General features: G+C 39.4%; 1 protein-coding gene across 1 annotated transcript in view; it reads right to left on the minus strand.

Moving 5' to 3' along the window:
• Positions 1 to 3634: 3634 nt before the first annotated feature.
• bckdhb (branched chain keto acid dehydrogenase E1 subunit beta) overlaps positions 3635 to 21154 on the minus strand; it is a 64087-nt gene continuing 46567 nt past the window's right edge. Inside the window, exons 9-11 of the mRNA XM_035163360.1 lie at positions 19098 to 19184; positions 6643 to 6794; positions 3635 to 4095 (exon numbers count right to left, since the gene is read on the minus strand). Of these exons, the coding sequence (XP_035019251.1) occupies positions 6654 to 6794; positions 19098 to 19184 (228 nt within the window). The 3' untranslated portion in view covers positions 3635 to 4095; positions 6643 to 6653. The remainder of the gene's footprint in view (positions 4096 to 6642; positions 6795 to 19097; positions 19185 to 21154) is intronic.

Genomic DNA, 21154 nt, shown 5'->3' on the forward strand with positions numbered 1-21154 from the left:
CCTGTTTTGCATTAGCGTGCACCAACTCTGTGTTCCACCAACATCTGAAATCAGCAGTGAAGCCAGTGACATCTCCCTGGAAGGATAGACTATCTTCCATCAATATGGATCCATAAACTAAATAAAAAAACTTAAGATATAGCTTAGAATATTTGTTCATGTGTATATTACACATGAAACACAACACAACTGTCGCATCACCAGCTGTTTAACTTCCTGTCATGTTAGCTCTGCAGTAAACGCAATGTAACGGGAACTATACATTCAAATGATGGAAATGATTGACAGGGGAAGAACCAGCAGTCATTACTGCAGGTATGTCCAACACATATTTGGTAATGCAAATCTAAATTGTTAAAAGCTGTGGGTGTGATGTGGCACACAGCTCATTTGCTGTTTCCAGTGAAACAAGCAGTGTTTTTTCTTATCACTGCAAAAGGAACATGGTTCTCAGGAATGAGTTCCTGCTTCAATTACTGCACCAATGTAAGAAAAGGAAAAAACAAGCTTCAGTGACACTGAACTGAAATGAACTGATTCCTTATCCAACAAGCATTTTTCTGTTCACCACATTATTTATTTTACCATCACCATCACTTTCCACTTCGACCACAGTACAAACTATCCCAGACTGTACCTATTATAATTAACTATCAAAGGAAAATATCCAGTGGATGTTGAGTAAATACAATCAAAGCCACCCCAATGTGTAACGATGTTGTAAAACAGGCCCTGGCAACCATTAAAATGCACAGCGGGCCACATTACAGGCTAAATGGTTCTATAATCTTTAGTAATCTCCGGTTGTAGTTTGACATGCACCAGAGCGTCTTCACCCCCCGTAGCTTCGCAGCGTGACCTACCACCCCTGGTTTTTGCGTTTCATGTAAATATAGTGTGTAATGACACACTGTCAGCACACAGATGCTATTATGGCCTTCCTACCAGGCAGAGGTCATCTTTGCCACCCCGCCCAAAGGAGGGGCCGCCTCACCACCGTGGTTAAAGGCCCTGCTTTCACCCAGACCAAAATGACAGACGTGATTTTATCTTTGCATTTTGACCAGTGTTTGTGGTGCAGAGTGCTGAGAATTCTATCCGAAACTTTGTAAGGATTTAGAAGATGCTCGCTGATTAGTGGAATTGTTTCAGTTTAAAAAAAATGAAAGCTTTGGCCCTTAACTGCTGCTTCCAGATGCTGAAACTGCTCAGACGTCACGACAGGTGTCACAATGGTGAAGCCAGAGGGAATACAGCCTGTCTCAGCCGTTATGAGAACCACGGGGAGAGCGTTTGGCTCGAATTCAAGAATCTGTTACGTTTCAGCTTTGAACCAATCCAAGAAGACATTTGCAAATGTCTCCATTTGAAAGTCCACATGGTGATAGGCAGTGCATGCAACTGTCGACAGGGTCTGGTCAATGTCACCCTGAAATATCATAGTTCACTTCCTTCAGCGCTCCAAACATGTTTATTTCTACAAGCCACAAGTCAAAAATACATGCCGCCAAATGGTTTTATTTAGCAGTACAGTGTACTAGATGGATACACAAAGAAACACAAGTGATGCAGTTTTCTTGTAGTGCATACAAATCTGCTCCCATTTCTTTCCCTAATTGTTTACAAAGTGACACATTGGAAGCAGTCCTTCCACAACATGGGGAAATCGAGTGTGCCGTGGCACACATCTCGATGGCTATGAAAATATTTCCAAATACAAAGTAATTGCCAAAAGCACAAACTGAGTTATGCTCGTGATTTTATCAGAAGATTTTCCAGATGGCTATTATATTAAAACCATTGAACTCTCTGGTGCGCAGGTTCGCCTTTAAGCCATTGTGCTAAAGCATTTGTGCTATATTCTTTCTGTCTGTGGCCCGGGAGGAAGGATCGCTCTCCTGAAGTCCACTGATGGGTTGAGTTCTGCACAAATCAAAAGCAAACACTTTGAGGCATGACCTGCCACCCGTCAGTCGAGGTGCTTTGTCCCAACATACTCATGGGACTGGTCTAAAGAGTCTGTAAGAGCCTGAATGTCTGTGTGGCTGGAAGAGTCTGACAAAAGGTGGTATTGGCTTTAATTTCTTGTAACAAAGACATGTAACACTCATTTACCAAAAGCTATGAGGGGAATTAAGAGCCAGTTGAAAGCATTCAAGGGGAAGTCCACCTGGAAATGTCAGAGTTGTTTCAGCATTGGACAGCTTAATCCCATTTGTCAATTTGGAGTCTTAAATTTAGGACAGACTGTGGCCATAATGCAATCCAGACAGAAATGTAGGTTTTCCACAGCCAGCAAGTAACTGACCTGGGAAACAATGATGGCAGATTTTCTGATTCCCTGCTGTAACTTTACAATAAAACTTGGAAGCAGTTGTCATTTGATGGGAGTTTAGCTCCGGTAAACCTCTGTTAAAGCTGTTTTTAGCTTTACAGCCTGCAGCTTTATTCGGATTGTGGTTCCATTAGACAGCATCAGCCCTATTTCCTGTTGCCAGTCACAATGTGCTGATAAACCTATTGTACACGACCTATCCAGCACTGAAAGGACAGACAGGAAATCGACAAGCTGATGAATCGGTATATTGCAGCATTTAGCTACTCAACACTTTTTCCACTCTCAGGCGATTGTAGAGACAATTTTGTTTTTCTGTTCTGGAGATGTATGCAAATTAGTACATATTTAGTTGGATAATGCTTGGTTTATAATGGCTGGTATAGCTCAAGACTGCTGTAATTGATAATAGAATAAAAACAGATTTTTGCATCACTCTTTGACCAAAGCTTGCCACTTGTACACACAGAATATATTAATTGAGGCTTGCCAAGACATTTGCTGAACACATCAGAGGAGGTATTATTATTATTTTAAATGTGTTGATTCACTTTTCTAATGCCTGTCTGAGGTCAAACTGTACAGCCCTCTGTCCCCCTAAAGTCTGTAACTGTCAGTATATAATCATTGCATCTCATTATGGTTCTCTTCTGGAGGTCAACAGTTTTTAAACCTTAGTCTTTTCCCAACACACTTGCATTCCCTGCATACTCTAACTGTATGAGTGGCAGAGCCGTGTTGGATAGCGCCAGCATCTCCTAATGGAGGCACAGGCAGAAGTCCAATGTCTGCGCAAAGACAGAGGGTTCCAACAATGGCCCTGATTGATTCCATGTCTCAATAAAAGTTTTAATGGTAAAAGATAAAGTATAACAAGTAAAAAAATGATTAAAATAGAAAGGTCTTTAAATGTAAAAGCAGGACATAAGTTCAGACAGTGGCCTTGATGTAAAATTCCTCGGCTTTTCTACATTTTTAACAATTTTACATCTTAAATTCAAATTACTGTAACTTAAATGTTGTTTTGTTTTTTTCTCAGGACAGAATAGAGCAAGCAGCTGGCTAAACAATGACCACATAATGCAAAACGTGTGTTCAACAAGCTGTAAAGTAGGCCCTGGCATTGTAAAATCCACATTTTCGTCAAACAATTTAACAAATTTAGACTCTACCAGTTCAGGATATAAAGTAGCCGATTTATCTAAATCATATGAGCAGAAGTGTTGAACTGCTTTTTGCTGCCAAAAGGTCACAGTCAAATCCAAACACATTCAAAGAAATGCAAATCACCAGACCAAATGTTTTCAACAATTCTGATTTCATTTTATTTTACTTAAAAACCACAGGTCCATGGTATTAGTACAATGAGGTTAAGTGGATGTCAAACTAAATAAAGATTAGAGCACATTCAATCAAAAGTAACAGCACAGAAAGGCAGACAGTAACACATACCACCAAATAAGAGTTTCCCACAGTATTGAACTTTTACTTTCGAGGACATTAAATTATGTTGAAGCACACGTGGAGTTTAATAATATAGACCAGATCAAGTCATTTCCGTAGCAACTGAACGAGGTTCCATACTTCAGAGGTACTGTAACAGTCTTTCAGCAGGACACAGAAGGACATGGAGCCCATCTGGATACTGCTTCCTGATTTGATGGTCAACAAAATGTCTTTTCCTGGCTGCTCCCCACTGATTGGATGAATGAAGAGGAAAAGTGGGAGAGCGTGGAGTTCAGGGCTACCAGACGTCGGCTCTGGAAAAGGAGAGAGGTTCCTTAAGTCAAAGCAAATAACTTGGCGATCCACAGTGGAAGGCAGGTGATGAGGAACAGTAGAGCTGGATAGAGATACTGAGCAGTGAGAATAAGAGGGGACGTGATGGATACACTTTATTTTATTTCAGCTTTTTAGTAGTGGCTCCTCCCTCATTCATCAAGGCAACATTTTAGTGGCTGTAACTGATGATAAAAAAAGGATCAAGAGGGGATAATGCAACAGTTCTTGCTTCCCTAACCCTACTGTCCATGAGTCTCACATATTGATTCAGCACCACTGCAACAAATTAAAAACAATAGTCCTACCATCAATGAAATAGCAGCATTAGGTTACACAACACAATTGGCCATATCCATGACATGTAGGCCCTGTTAACACCTGGCACTAGGGGTGTGTGATATTAGGAAAACGTTGTTTAATATCGCAATGACGATATGACTTGCGACAAATTAACATAAAAAGGCCCTGGCTATGGACGCAGAGACCACAGACAGCTCCACAGCAGGGAGAAGGCGCACAGCCCAGTCACAGCGCCACCAAGTCCGGGACAGACTCCAGGGAGCCGTACACAGCTCCACTTAGTCCACTTAGTACACTTACAGTGTTAATGTGGGTCTTTTCTTACATGTTTGGAACGTGAAAAGTACATTTTTTACAGTCTTTAGCGGCTCTGTCAGTAATTGGGTTAGGGTTAGGGGGTTTTGACTCATTAATAAAAGAATCGATCATTATGTGATGATCAATGTTGATATCGTGGCGACAAACAAATCAACTTTTAAACTATAGCAGCAAACATGAGCACTAGAAGTTTCCACAGTATAATTTAGTCGGAGGAGGCGGAGCGACATTTGACGGAGCCGCACCGCTCCGTCAAAACTCTGTTTTCAAATTCTGTTTTCTCTCTATTCCCTTCTTCTTATTTTCTTCCGACAATGATTCACTGACGGAAAAACCCTTCAATGATCTGAATGTCTTTAATTTATCATCTAAAGCGGCCAATTATATATTGACATGCAGAGCGTAAATGCGTGGCGCATGGATCATCATTATCGATAATACTCGATAACATGAGCTCGCACATCGTTAAAACAACAATTAAGATATTATCGTAGACTATATATATATATCGCACACCCCTACCTGGCACTAAAATAAGTTGTAGGTGGTCTGATTACAAATGGCCAGCTTTGAATACAGATGCGAGTACGTCCAAAACCGATGCTTCAGAATCGTCAGAACAATCAAGCGTCACAACGAGGGGCTTTATTGTCAAGGGAGCATGTCCACACAGAGTAAACACACTTGATCACATTAAAAGGCTTTTACTGTTGAGTGATATCAGCATTTTGCTGTTGGGTTTCCAATGCCTGGTGCGGTCTATTGCTAATGTACAGAACAAGAAACAGTCAATCTGCATTGTAAGGACTAATCAACAGGCTTGTTGATGCAACACATGCAAGTGGCTTCAGTGTTTCCAACATCTTTACTGAAAAATCAAAACATTTTGGTAAACGAACCAAAGAAGTGAATCCACAAACTAATCAGCATGTTGATACTGAAGATAAAAGATACAGTGGGAACCTCTTACAGTGATCATGTTTGTGCCAGGCCAAATTGATTACTATAAACAAATTATTTAAACAGCAAATCCCACTGACTGGACCTTTAATGCTCCAGTCATGTTTCAAAACCTGCATCTGGGTAGCAAGCTTGCTAAGCAAAGCAACGTAAACCTTGTCAAACATAAGTGAACCTGGAAAGATTAGTTTGATGGACTATTTGAATATGTGTACATGGGATTTAAAAGGGGCATTCCATGGATTTTATACTTTTTGCTGGTCTTGGTTAGCACCATCATGAAGTTGAGATTTGAAATCTACACACGTGACTTGTGAAGAAAATATTCACGAATCAGAGGTGTGAAGTTTAAAGAATGTGAACATTAGGCGAACAACTTAAGATGTAATCAAGTTGCATTATGGGAAATTAGGGCTCCAGTGTTTTTGGAACTTTACCTACATTTGGGACTACAAGTTGAGAAACCAACCTCTCTCTCTAGTCCACTAACTGCATGTAGTATTTAATTGCTGGAGTGTTGCCTCCATTTCTTTTAGTTTTAAGGCTCCCACACAATATGTAATTTTATGCTTAACACAAATGTACCATGTGAGATAGAAATCTCTCTTGTTTAATAGAGTTTGATTTCAATTAATCGTGATACTTTGTGTTAAAAGGTCCCTTGAATGTGCATTTTTGCCTGTGATGTATATAAGAATAAACTACATGTCTAGTGGTTGGGTAGGAGAAAAAGATTAAATGGAATGATGTTTTCTCTCTAATGACAGTTCTTTGTTACTGACAGAAGGTCATATTTAAGTCACCTTTTCAGGTCTTTATTACTACATGACTGGAATAAATAAAACTGATTATAATCCTGTTGGTGACAGGCTTTAATATACACTAAAGTGAATGAAAAATGACCCTTCAGAAATTAGCTTCAAAAGGAAGCTGTCGGATCTTTGTACCTGACAGGGGTTCAAAAGTTGATCATCTTCTTGATAGCTTCAAAGCACTTCCACTTGTCTGGGATGTAGAAGGGTTCAAAGATGTGGGGGAAGGGCGTGTCATAACCACAAACCCTACTGATGGGAGCCTCCAGGTTAAGGAAGCACTCCTCCTGTAAAGAGAGAAAAAAATAAATAACACAGATGAGCATTAATTCTCTCATTATGCTGTCAGTGCTCAAACATAATTCATTCAGGCAGGGAAGCCATCCTAACATGTTCAGACTGTGACTCTTCTGATACATATTTGGCTGACAGCAGGGACTCTATATGGGCTGTAGCATGTAACACCAGTAATGCGAACGAGTGATCAGGAAAACAGAAACGGTGCAGTCAAAATACGATCTGTAGTCAGAGAAATCTTAACTCAAGGTCCCGTTTTTTGACATTTTTAAGGAGACAAGGAAGACGCATACATAAGTTTGGGGAAAGCTTGCAAGATGTTTTGTGAAATTAATGTTTCCATTAATGTTTCCACGTTCAAGAATGACTTTTCACCCTCTGTAGAATATTAGTCTTTTAATAAATTAGTGATGTAACAGGGTAAAACCAACCAGGTATTGTGTTGGATATGAAGGAAGGAAAATATACAGTGATGAGTGGATAAAAAAAATTATTGCTGTTTGTTTCCGTGCAGATTTAAATTCATCTAAAATTACAGGCCTGCACAGGCTGTTTTGATAAGCCAATTTTGACGAATCACCACAAACTATCACGCACAGACACTTCCTTGGCTCCGTCTTACGAGATCTGTCCCAAAACTAACAACAGCGTTCTTCTTGGCCACCCACAGCAAACCCTCTTACTCACAGAACTACACACAACTAATTCACCCTTTCTCACTGCTTGTGCATACCCTCAGTTTACTAAAACTATTAACAGTGGATATGATATTTACTGCTCAAGTGCAGAATAGTTGTTTTAAAAGTGGCCTAACAGCTTGACAACATTATATTTATTGCCATACCTGATTTATAAGCTGAAAGAAAACATGGTTCATTTAGGCTCCTTGAAGACGGCCAGTGCTCAGGCAATTTGGCCTCAGTGCAAAACAAGCCATGGCACGTGTCTCTATATTGGCTTTTGACCTCTTCCCATGGAGACATAGCAGAATGAAGTTGGCCAAAACACTCCAAATGGGACAAACCCCCCGATGAGTTAAATGAACGCACTTGGACGCATGCACAAAGATTAGCAGAAACAAACCTGAAGTACCCTCTTTCAGATCATGCTGACCTACAAAAAACTCAAGCAACCAAACGTAGCACTGAACCCTCTGTGGGCATTGCCTGTTCATGCATGCATGTCTGACAAAGAACACACTTTCACCTGTTGCCTGTGACACTGACAGCATCACAAACTCAGCCATCCATGTAATCCCACATTATGAACCCACTATTTGGTTGCCAAGGAATAGTATAGCGTTTGGCAGGGCAGGGCTTGCATGTTTCACACTATGTTTTTATTTTTCTTATAAAACATCTGGCAGAGTCCAGGGGACTGTCAGACTTGATGAGGAGGCCTTTTGTGCTTTTATAGCCTGTAAAAATACAACACAACAAGAGAAAACGAGAAAGAGAGAGACTGCAGCAGAAGCCCGCTCCTCTGTATGTCTGAGGAGCTGAAATGGTACAGACAGAGTGCTCCAGCCTGAACGTCAGCTCCTGGATTAATACTCAACTAAAGTGACTGCCAAGTTGAAAGACAAATGCGGAATCATATGAGACTGGACATATGAAGCCTTTAATGTAACAGCTAAACTGGAAAAATATCAAACGTAAGAGATTGAAAATTGGGAATAGTTCTATGGTAACAACGGAAGGACATGGAAGCAGGGTGGAATGACTTGAAGTGATGGCATGATTTATGTTGACCAGTTTTCTACGACAATCAATCAACAGTGGAAATTAACCCAGTCAATGGAACAAGAATTACTTGACAAATTCTACTCTTTTATCCCCATGAATCTTGCTCTCACATTTGTTGTATAAGTTGTCAAGTATGTCTGAATAGCATTTATTATTTAGTACACTGGGGAAAAACAACAAATGCAGAAACCCCCTGTTCAGCTACTTCCGCCAAAAGTGTTTGGATAATTGAATTAAAAGATTAGGGAGGTGATTTTGGAGATAAATGGATTAAAGCTGTCACTTGTTTTTTTTTTATATTTGAACTCCTTTCAAACAAGAGAAAACATTAAATATTAAAACTTAAACAAATAATGCAAATTCAAAATGTACACCCTGAGTGCAAAGTTAAACGTGGGATATGTTTGCAGTAATTCATTTCATTTGAACTTGACTAAACAGCCTTAGAGGAGACCAGTCATCAAGTGTGTTACATCAGTTAGTGAAGCAAAGCCAGCGAATGAGGGTCAGCCCAGCAGTCATGGATTCTATTATTTTGGTGCCAGTAAGAATGAAACCCAAACCCAGGGGAAGTCCCACCTGATTTGCTGCACAGGGCTCAGCGCTACTGGCACTGTTATCTGCCTGGCAGCTTGACCGACTGGCAGTCTGCTCCAACCGCCTAATTAACTGTGATCAGCTTTAATAAATGGCCACTGAATGAAGACATCTCCACTTTATTTCATTGATCTGTTTTCTCATTCCCCCGTAGTATTCAGAATAACCTCAACTCAAAAATTGTATCCAACAGGATCCTGACAACAGTCACTGTACTACTGGTGACGCGAGGGACTAATTGTACTACGCTACATAGGTGCATATGCAATTAAATACTAATCCTATATGCATGAGCTCACTATAACAGTCCAGTCTTGTTTTAAAGATTATTTAAACATCATTAACGCATGCCATAACGGGCACCTAGCTCACAAAGGTAACAGTTTTGTCTTAGGCAAAGTTCAGTCTCATTCAGTGGAAAAGTAAAAACTTGGGAGAGTCACATTTAAACAAGTGTACTTGAATAGACCTGGAGCAGATCTAGATGCAGATGATTTGACTGAGCCACAAGAGGGTTTTCTCTTGTCAGATTTAAATGAACAAAATCAAAGCATTTACATGAATTCTTTCTTTCTTTGCACACTTGACTGAAAAGCTTATTTCCAAGCACTTATTTGACAGCAGATGCCGTGAAGGAGCTTTTGTCAAAGGTATTTATAAAATGGCCCATCTGTGCAGGCACTGAAGAGGTGTGATCCAAAGTGATTCCACATGGTATCTTGCTTTTCTTTTCACCATTCAGTAAATGACAATGTGATTACTCGTGTCAACTGAGATTAGAACCTCAAGCTCTTCTCTCTGCTGAACGTCTGACATGTCAGACAGTACCAGGGAGTTTGCTCTTTTGTCTAGATCCCATCTGTAATCTCCTCTAAATACATTTACTGGAAGCAGAAGGAAAGTACAGTGGTCTGACTGCCTGCCTGCCACCACAGCTGGACAGAGCATGGCCACACAACTCAGATTGCATTCAAATCAATGTTTATCTTTTGGGAAGTGCATCATTATATGTAATACTTGAATGTCAGGATAAAGATATATGGCATGGCAGTAACAAAAATCTTGCATCCTTCAGTTGCTCAGAATTTAAAAATACAGAACAGCGGGGGCTTTGACTCGCAGTGATGATATTGTTTCTCATGTCACACAAAAAAAACTTTGTCAGAAACCCAGCCAGAGGTAGAAAAGTGCCACTAGTACAGTCTACGAACAAGGCCTCCAAACCAGCTTGATTTAAACAGGTAAAAGTAAATTCATGTTTATAGACTATGACAATGGACGGAAAAATGTATTCTAAAATGTAAGCCTACACCAAATTACTAAACAAGTAGGTTGTTCTATCCCAAGTGTATCTTTGTTAACCTGCAAAGGTTCAGCATTAAATATAATCACAGCTGAACCTGACAAAGCTTAGCTAGTTCATCTTTGACGATAGCTGAGCCAAAACTGACAATGTATAGCTGAATCTGATTGTGGAGTCAAGCCTAACAAACCGATGATGCATTGTCCTTAAAGTTACACCAATTTTCTTTCTATTGTCCTAGGAGTGTCTCGCTTGAACTAATGGCTGCACTGGCCCACACAATTTCCAGTGGCACTGCTCCATTTCGTCTGTTTCAGCCTTATCCATAAGCTTCCAGAAGAAATTCTCAAACACTGACGAAATGCAGAGTGTACAGACAGAGCGCTCCATCTGTTTCATATATGTATTTTACTTTGAGCATAAATGAGCCTTGACTGTTTCACAGAAAAGTTAAAGCATCTTGCTTAATTGCAATCAAATAAATTAGCAGTGAGGCTAGCATCAATGAAATAAATGTAGAAACTTAACAATGGATTACATACATACATTGTTTACTTTGAGTCAAGTTTTGTGGATGGCGGACTTAAGCACTTAAAATAAAGACTACCATACAGTGGAATAATCACTGAATGCAAATACATAGGGAAGAGGGAATTAGTGAAAAATACTGACTATGAATTACATCAAATTTAGGGTTGGATTTCAGGAAAAACCTTAATGTAACTTGAAGACAAAGTTGTCTCTTCATTTCTCATACAGTAAATAATCTTTTATGGTTTGTGATGAGCTGTCATGGTGCAGCTAGTGAATAAGTTAAACTGACATTAAAAGTAACAGATGACGTGTCATTGACTTCTAGTGAGAAATGACACCCTGCAGTTATATGAAGGGAAGAAATGGCTAATGAGAGAGTCAGGCTTTAGGCTATTAGACAACTGGTAGGATCGAGCAACAGCATCCTTTTAAAGAAGCCTTCCTGTAAAAACACTGTCCTTTGAAGGTAATTTACTGTATCCTCAAAATGGAGAAAAACACGGGGTGGGTGTATGTGTATGTGTGATGCCCCAGGCCTTGGGACTACCCTGATTTTAATTCAGTAAAGCCTGACAAGTAACCAGTGGTCTAAATCTGATTCAGAGGGCATTTGTGGCAGATAAAGTTTAATCCTACATCCTCAGATAACACCAGCTGGACCTGAGCGGAGTCTGTGGTCCTTGTACCATGTCTCACAACAGTAACACAACTCAGCAGGAAATGCTGGGCAAGATATTTGATTCTGTTGGTTAAGATTACACACAAATAATTGAAAGCACTGCTAGTGGAAGTAGAGGAAGACCATCTAAGGGCCCCACAGGCAATTCTGAGATCCCCTGAGGGACAGTGGTTTATGACTCAATACAGTGTAATGTATAATTGTGTAGAAAATAGATTGTATTCAAGACATCTTTAATACTCCTGAAAAGTTATCTAGACCTGTTTTAACGGTTCATGGCAGACAATAGTTGTTATCATAGACAGTGGTCAAAATTATACATTTCATTATTTCCATCACAACCAGCAGACATAAATATTGAATTTCTCTGAAACCAAATTGATTGATTGTAGTGCAGTTTCTCGTTGCTTGTAGATTTCAGTGAAGAAGAGAGTGATTCACCACTTCTCTCTGTGCATCCAGAAGGTCCGTGAAAGCACTGTCTTTAGTCACATCTCATTTTGCCCTACTCTGTCCTATTCAGTCATGAGCCAAACACTAGGGGAAGGGCCAGCCAATGACACATTACCATGTCATGAAGGCCACAGCCAAAGTTGGATAAAGGAAACTTTGCCAAACTCCCCTCTGCTCTTAATACAAAAGAGAAAATATCATCTTTAAATGGATCTTTCTAGAAGGCCCCGAGGTGGATAGGTAGTCCACTCTCTCCAGAAATAATAGACTGGGCTTTTCACGACACTCCCAGACAAGAGTCTAGACTAAACACCCTTTACTGGGAACCAGTTTATCTTTTTGTCCCTTGATTGCCTACAAGGCCACACTAGTAAACAAGGTGTGGTACAAGTTAAGACCTTAAACATCCACACTGGAGGATGATCTGCACTGGTCTCACTCCAATATCTTGAAAGCCAGGATGTTATTCTACTGGCTGAGGACACGTGACTCAATCTTTCTGCTAAAAGCTGTATTTGTATTTTTAGCAGTTTATCATCTTATTATCAAGACCAAGTAGGACTGTACAGTAATTTAATTAAAATATCCATTTTCTAAAGCCTCATTCTTTCTCATGACAACATTTCATCTGCATTTTAGTCAGAACATTAATGACATCAAACCAAGCACTAATGATTTCACCTCAAGCTACATAAACAAATGAGAATATGGGAATGATAGCACAGATGTTCAGACAAGTTTCTCTGGGACTACATTTGTAGTTTTGCACTTGGTTGTACACACAGTGGGACACGAAGCGGTTCTGTAACAAATGAAAAAAAGAGGGCTCACGAGAGAAGTCCAAATCCAGCTTATGATCCTGCCTTCAATCCTCTTTCTTCGCTTGTCTTTTACTCAAACAATTGCCAAACTAAATAAAAATATAGGTATCATTTCCAGATTGGGGATGACTCTGCAATCATCTAATGATGAGGTAGAGAGTCAAATGGTAGGAGAATGTTCATTGACTTGCGGGACACCTACTTCTCTTACCTTCCCATAAACCTAGGTGTTTTTCTTCAGAAGGCTTAGATATTATAATATTAAGACACTGTTGAAAATGTTTTATATTTATTTTATTGACTCAATTCCGAAGTTAGCTTGTATCAGTTGGTTTGGTAACCTTAAAAAAAAAAAAAAAGATATATACATATGCTGGGAAAAAATTACGAAGGTAGGCGGGAAAGTCATTGGTTTGAATCTAAACATCTCTGCCATCTGTATCAGGTGTGAGCCATACAGAAAGCACAGCTCATCTTGTTGGACTCCAAGCATCCTTTACACACCAAATTTACTTTGCTTCCCTCAGGCCAGAAGTTTGGCATCTCTAGAGGTGACGCAAACAGAAATATGAGTTCTTCTATTCTGTCAGCTATTGGCTTTTTAAAAGGGGACCAATTATGCTTTTCCTTATTTTCTGTTCTAAATATAATATTACAATGTCAGATGTTAATAATAAACATTGCCAAAGTTTCAAATAATGAGGTAAACGTGTGTAAAAGTAATCCTTGTGAGAAAAAAGTTCAGACTTCTCTGTAGGCAAAGTTCCAGTGGTTTTCTGCTACTTTGGCGATGAGCTGAGTTTAGCTCGTCACAGATTTCTTCATAACATCATCCACTCCAAGTAAAGCTCCAACGCAGACCATTGGTCTTCTGAGAAAATGTATTTACATGTTCTGTCTCAGAACAGTGTGCTTGAATAGCACAGTAGGCATTTAATATGCTGCGACATACAAATAAAAGAATGAGGCAGTGCTCAAAAGAACTGGGTGCCCGTTCCATTTGCAGGGCTCCACATGTTCAGCCAAATCAGAAGACAGACGGCTTTTAAGGAGCCTGGAGCTAATATTGCCCATTTCAGTCAGAGGCTGAAATAAGGAGCTTCATAACAGACAGGTTAGGTAAATAAGGACTTGTAAACTAACTGTGAATTGTGAATCATGCAAAGCTACTCTAGTGGAACACTAGAATAGGAGATCTCCTTAAGGCAAAACGAAAACCAAAAACAAATAAAAGAGAGACCATTTATAGACCAAATAATCAAATAATAGCCAATCAAGAATAATCAATAATGAAAATAGTTGTTGGTTGCAGCAATAATTAATCTCTATGGTGATTTTTGGGGCTGCAGTTTGTGCTGATGTTACATTGAATTGATTATTAAAATTATACTTTTTATGTATTTTTACCTCATTGAAATTGTTGAGGAAAAATACTTTTATCTACATAGAAATATTATTCAATACAGTAATGTTTGAAAATGGCTCCATAAAGAATTGTGACAGAAAATCCAGGTTTTTTTTTACCTGGCTGGGATTTTTATTTAAAATTATTAAGATTATTGTTTTATAATTTCGAAATATGTAACCAAGCCTATAGCACATTCTAGGTATTGTAGTTATTATTGCATTTAATTCACTTAGGTCGTGACCTCACTCTGCTATTGAATTAAAACAATGCTCCCGGAAACACTCTTGAGTATCAACCACTCATCCACTGCAGAAGTAAAAAATATACTTTTAAGTTTTGTTTTAGCTCGCTCTTTTGCAACTTATGGTGGTTTCTGTCAGCTTGACTTCACAGTGGTTGTAATGGATTCCAATGGTGACCCAGATTCATGGTGAGAAAAAACAATCAAAACCACCACAAAACCCTCTCAAATCACTTAAAGGGGACATAGCATGCAAATTCCACTTTGTTAGTGCTTCTACAGGTTAATGTGGGTATCTGGCATGTCTACCAACCCAAAAACTCTGGGAAAAAACACTCGCGCGTTTTGTTATAGTTCCTCTAAGTCAGAAACGTCATGCTTGAGCGACTCGATTGCGCTTCCTGGGTTTTGTGTCGTAACAAGGAACTGGAAGTCTCCCTACATGGTCTTGGTCTTCATAGCCCCCCCACCCCTCTCTTTCTCTCTCTGTCTGTCTGCTTGTGTGCTTGTAGTGGATGGGCAGAGGGGGACATTTAATTATGTGATTGGGAAAATTAAAACTCCAGGACAACAAGGGGAATACAAAGTATGGGATGCATATTTGATAATTTATATCATATAAAATATGTAATTTATATCGTTTAAAATCATGGGGGGAGAGGGGAGGGGGAGCTGGCTCATTAGCATTTAAAGGAACAGGCACTCAAAACAGGTCACTCTGTGGAGGGCTGTTTTATACAGGGTAAAAAGGGTGCTGTTTTATATGATCCTTGTGGTATTTTGACCAAAGTATGTTACAGACATTTCATTAAGACCCCAAGGAACCATATCAACTTGTGGTAAAATGGGCATGCTATGTCCCCTTTAAGCAGCATAATCCACTTCTCTGCTGTCTATTCATATGCATTGTATTTTTGTTTTCTTTTGGTCAAAACATGTCTGTGCACAAAACTCACATTTAAGTTAATTTGCAATGTTTTAAGTGTTGATAGGACTTAACACATCTTATTTCACAACTTGACTACAATGACTTGTTAAAAAAAAACACTCAATCCTTTGGAGTTTGCTGTTTGCAACAAGCAGCTACTGATGTGAACCAGGCCTCATAAAAAGATCTCAAAGGAGAGTAGAGTTGTTAATTTGAGTAAAACTGGATAATCATCCAAAAAAAGTTCACAGTCAAACTCTAGAAATGGACATGATTATCTCTACCAAGAAGGTTATGTGCTCACCCCTGCTACGTTTGTTTGTTTGTTTGTTGTATTGTTTGTCTTTAAGCAAGTTAACACAAAAGCTAGTGGAAAGATTAACATAAAACTTGGTGGAAGGATGCAAAATGGGTCAGGGAGAGCGGATTCAGAATTTGTTTTATCACTTTCTTTAACATTGTGAAATTTTGACATTCTCACTGGTTTCCCAGGGAATAATTCATAGATCTTGCTGAAAAAAACTAATTTTGTGGACTGATATCTACGAGTGTGTTAAATTTGTTCCAACTTTATTGAATTTAAAAGGGACTGTTTGGCCTTGGGAGAAGTATGGGCTCTACCAAGTGCCATTGTAGTTTATTGCTGTGGATTCTATCCCTAGAAATAGGCGTCCAAAGATCACTGAGGCATGAAACCAGAGTAACAGCTTAGGAATCATTAGAGCTAGCAAACATCTCTGTTGATGAGTCCAAAACATGCAATCCATGGCACGTGGTGTTGTCTGTAGCAGAATATTAAGAAGGAAGCTTGCTGCATTTGTTTCGGGGGGAAAACATTTTTTTATATATTTTTGGGAGACATTTTAGGCCTTTATTGGTCAGGACAGAGAGAGTTTAGTGGCTAAAGGGGGTCAGAGCCAATGGGGGACAACATGCAGCAAAGGTCCACTGGTTTAGAATGGAACCCAGGTAGTTTGCAAGCGCACCATCATGAACAGCTCAACATTCTCCTAATTAGAAAATCTTTTGTGGACTGAGGAAACTACGTTCAAATTATTTAAGAAGTTAAATTAGTTCCTAAGTTTATAACGGACAACATCAGGGTGGCTTTCCGCCAGGTGAAGCTCAGTTAAAGCTGGAAAGCAAAAAACTACCCTAGGACTGAAGTGAATCTACTATAAAATAACTTCAAATAAAGTAAAAGTCCACAGTTTTGGAGAAGCATAACCCAGTAGAGATGCTGTGGAATGAGCTCAGACAGCCATTCCCACCAGATGTCCTAATGTTAAGCAGCTCTGTAGGAAGACTGGTCCAAAATTTCTCCTGAATGTTGTGCAGATGTGATCTATAGATATTGGAAGAGCTTGTCTGAGGTTGTTGCAAAGGGTTCACTTGGTAATGTACTTGATTATATTATACCATATTATACCTGCTTGTGTGTCATTAGCTTGTGTTTGTGAATACCTCTACCAATTCAAGGTTCAGATAATCTCTTATCCCTTATATCATATTTAAAGCTGATCCCCTCTGAAGTCCAGACATTTGATCTTCATTTAATTTAAGATGTTTTAAGACTTTTGAAGGATCAGTGGGGACCCTAGTAATAAAGTGTTGTGTTCAACAGTGTGACAGAGGCCTGTGGGTCATGTTGTATCCCTTTAAAACACGATCAGCAACCATTCCAAATGTTTCTTTCCAACAAGTGCATCCAAGTTACTCGAGGCCATGTGAAAACAGCAGATCAAAGCAATCAGTGAACACACCAACAACTTACATCACCCATACACAATGTGAAAACATTGAAATGAGCGGGATGAATCACTGGCCCATTTCAGTCCTCACTGGCAGTGGGAGAGAGCAACATCTGACCGACAGTAAGTGGGGAGAGGACTGATCGATTTTACTGCTTCAACTCTGATTTCATGCACATTAACGAGGAAACAGCAGCAGGTAACACATACATACAATTAGTCCAATGACTTTTGAGGAGGGGCAGATAAAGGGGGGAGTTGTCATTGTTGAAATAAATGGCTTATTGAGCCGAGTGGAATTCACTGCTGAGGGTCTCGCATGGAGAAAACACCCCACATAATTATCTCACCATGCAAAAATAGATGTAATTAGTATGATGGGGGGAGAAGGACTTTTCATTTAGTCACGCATCACACACTTAGCTCAGAATGTGTCATCTGCTCTCTCTGGCACGTCTCAGTTACAGTGTCCAGGCCTCCCATTCCCAGCAACAAGCAATATTTCTTAAACCTTATATGGGTAGTTAGACTCTCAGTCTCAACAGTCTCTCGTAACTTGGATAAACTAAACACCCTCAGTACAGGTTTAGAGATAAGCGTTGAAAATGAAGCTGCCTCTCAGTCAAATCCAATGACTCCTCTTCATGAACCCCTACAACTAGAGGATTTTTTCACTTGATTTCATACTCCATTTAGTTTAGAGGCTTTTAGCCATTTCACTTTTCAGAAGTTCGACCACTCAGTAATTCCATCAATTATTATGTCAGTGGCATTATACCTGTTGTGGGATAGTGTTTATTTAGAATAAAGGTGTTATGCAATTCAAATTATATATTTTGTTTTTCAGCACAGTACATAACTGTGTTGATGAAACATTCTCTACACAATGTTAAAACACGTATACATGCAAATCAATAAAACTAATATGAATGGGGTTGGTCGATGCTTTTAATATTCATCTTGCCTTTATTTGGAATAATCATGGTATAAGTTACAATAATGCTTTCAAGGATGTAAGCAGGAATATTGCACTGCCATGTATTAAGTTAATTCAGTGTGCTCAGCTACATCTTCAGCCTTGTTTTTTAAGCATATTTTGGCCGGTTTGGATCATGAAAGGATGTGGTGAATGAGCAGTTTTCGTTTGCATATTTGTGAATGCACAGATAAAGATACTAAAGAAAACTGATGATTACGATAAAAGATCTAAATCTTTTTCTTTAATTTCTAAGAGAAACCAGGGCCTTGGAAAATCATACCAAATCTAACAGTGTTTGTATTATGTCTCTGTGTTTAGATTTGGTGGAGAAGAAGAGGAGTGTGGTTTTTGGGACTAATTACATAAGTCTATAGCATATTAGGAATTGTCAGTGTTTTGAGTGTCGCAATCCCTCCTAAAACAAACCCAATTTGATGAATATTTCATTTATACAAAGCTTACAAAAAGATGTTTCATTGGTTTAGAACTGCTGAGTTGCTCACAATGCGCAAAAGGGGAATAGTGAATTAAATGATTGTCTTGTCTCGGCATCACATCCTACCTCTAACATGTAAGCCCCAATGTCCTACCCTGTAAGATATTACTGCAGCTGAAAACAGATTGGCAGATATGAGTGCTTCTTATGGGGTAGCATAAAGCATCTGCTGCTAGGGGCATTTAGTGAAAGGCTATTTAAGCTTTATTAGAAAGTGGGGCTTTTATTGAAAAGAACACTGCTGCCTATTAAGACTTGTAGCTTTGAAGACCACCTCCTGCCTCTGGGAGCTGCAGGGCTCAATAAAATCTCATCAAAAACAGTATGTTCTCACACACACACACACACACGCACTCACCTGCACAGTAGAGCTGATTTCAGCTGCAAAGCCTCCGGTTATTGGCGCCTCGTGGCTGATGAGCAAACGACCAGTTTTCACCACCGACTAAAAAAAAAAAAAAAAATACAATGATGGGAGAAGGTTCAGAGTTTTATAGTATAAAACTCACAGAAGCAAGGCTGAAATTTATTCTGGATTATTTGCTAGTTGCAAGTTTGTGCATATTGTAGATGTATTTGTGTGTGTTGTGGAGCATTGTAGACATGATAACTTATTGTAGTATGTGGTCAAGAGCTGGGTGTTACTAATAAGAGTGGTTCAAATATTGCCACCTATGGTATGGCATGTCTGCTGTCTTCTCTAAGTGTGTGTCTGTGTGTGCGTGTGCACGCGTGTGTGTTTGTGTGTGAAAAATGCATATAAGAACAATGGTATGAGCTGCAGGGCTGATTTAGGTGGGTACGCAAGGCCAACCATAAAATCATAGATATTAGAGGTCTCCACCTCTTATGCATTTGGGTTTTCTGGAACCTAACATTATTGCAGAAGGATTCGTCCCTTCCAACCATTCCAATCTACCACTGAATAAAACCAAGAGTCAACTATCATCTCATCCACTTGCCACTGGTCCATACCAAAGCTACTTCTGTCTTGTCTTTCCTTTACCCACTTGTTTTATTTCTATCAGTTCTGAAACTCAATCATTATGAATAGCAATGCACATGTTGTTGTCTCCATTATTCTGAGAATTTTAAGTATTTACTCTGATTTGAAATAAACGTGTACAGATTTACAGTAAATGAGTGAAATCTCCATTGAAATAGTGACACTACACAATACACTCTTCATTTAAACATCACATGCCTCTCTGTTCCCTCAAAGCCACAAACCAAACACCCATCCTAACAAGATAAATTAACATAACATGTCCATATGGCACTGTTAATTACACCTGAGCTTTTTTCCCTCCGACAGGACCACATAGTATCAAACACTGTATTTCTGGGCCTTCGTTCTGATGATTAAAAAGCTAATATTTACATTGCTGAGGTCCTGGTTTTGGCTGTGAAGCACTAAATAACTGTGGCAAACTGTACCACCCTCACTCGCTGGTACTGAGAGCTAAATGAGGCTGCATCTACACAAATAAAATAAAATGAATATATTTTATATATTTACTGTTTATATAATCTTTTTCTAGTCCTGATGACCACTCACAGTGCTTTCCATTAAGTTTTGCCATTCACCACATTCATAGGGTGTATCTATGTGCCCCACTTTATCCTACACACAAACACTTACTGTCAGCACAGCTGTGAGAGGCAATTTGGGATTCAATACCTTGCCCAAGGACACTTTAGTATGCAGAATAGGGGAGACTGGGATCAAACCACTGACCCTCTGGTTAGTGGATGACCTGCACCAGGTAGGGATGAGAGCCACACACTACAGTAATGCTCTTTAAAAAAAAACAGACTCAACAGTTGCAACAAGCTTTTGCCCACATATTTAGCAGTCTTTGACCAGTTGAGGTGACTGAGTTTTCTGCAAAATCCATTGGTTATATGACACCGTCTTCAGGAATGTGGAAGATAATGACAACACTGGAAGACAGCAACAACAGTTGGCAATCTGCACAGTGAGGACGAATGGAGTGAGAGGTTGAGATTAGGGCGATGTCTTGATATGACATGTTGCTGTTAGGTTCGCCTTAGTGAGATGACTCATACAGGTCCTTTGAATAAACAGAGCTGCTGAGCAATCTCCTACCCCGCCCTGATGCTGAACCCAATCCTCATTTTACATGCACACTCTACACACATCATTAAGCCTGAGTTATCTTCCAATTGACACTGTGACACCAACATTGGCCTGATCTCCTTGTTGGTCATCTCGCTAAGGGGAGATCCATCATAGTACTTGTAGCATCACGAGTACATTCTTCAGATGCTTTTGACACAAAAAGGAGCCTGACACTGTCTTAACAATAGTGTGAAATAGAATTTCTGACTCGGTGGCCTGAGGAAAACTTGTGACCTACTTAATAGACCTAATAGTCCAAAATCCTTGCCGCT

This window comes from Hippoglossus stenolepis, chromosome 8, assembly GCF_022539355.2.
Source record: "Hippoglossus stenolepis isolate QCI-W04-F060 chromosome 8, HSTE1.2, whole genome shotgun sequence".
In the NCBI taxonomy this organism is placed as follows: Eukaryota; Metazoa; Chordata; class Actinopteri; order Pleuronectiformes; family Pleuronectidae; genus Hippoglossus; species Hippoglossus stenolepis.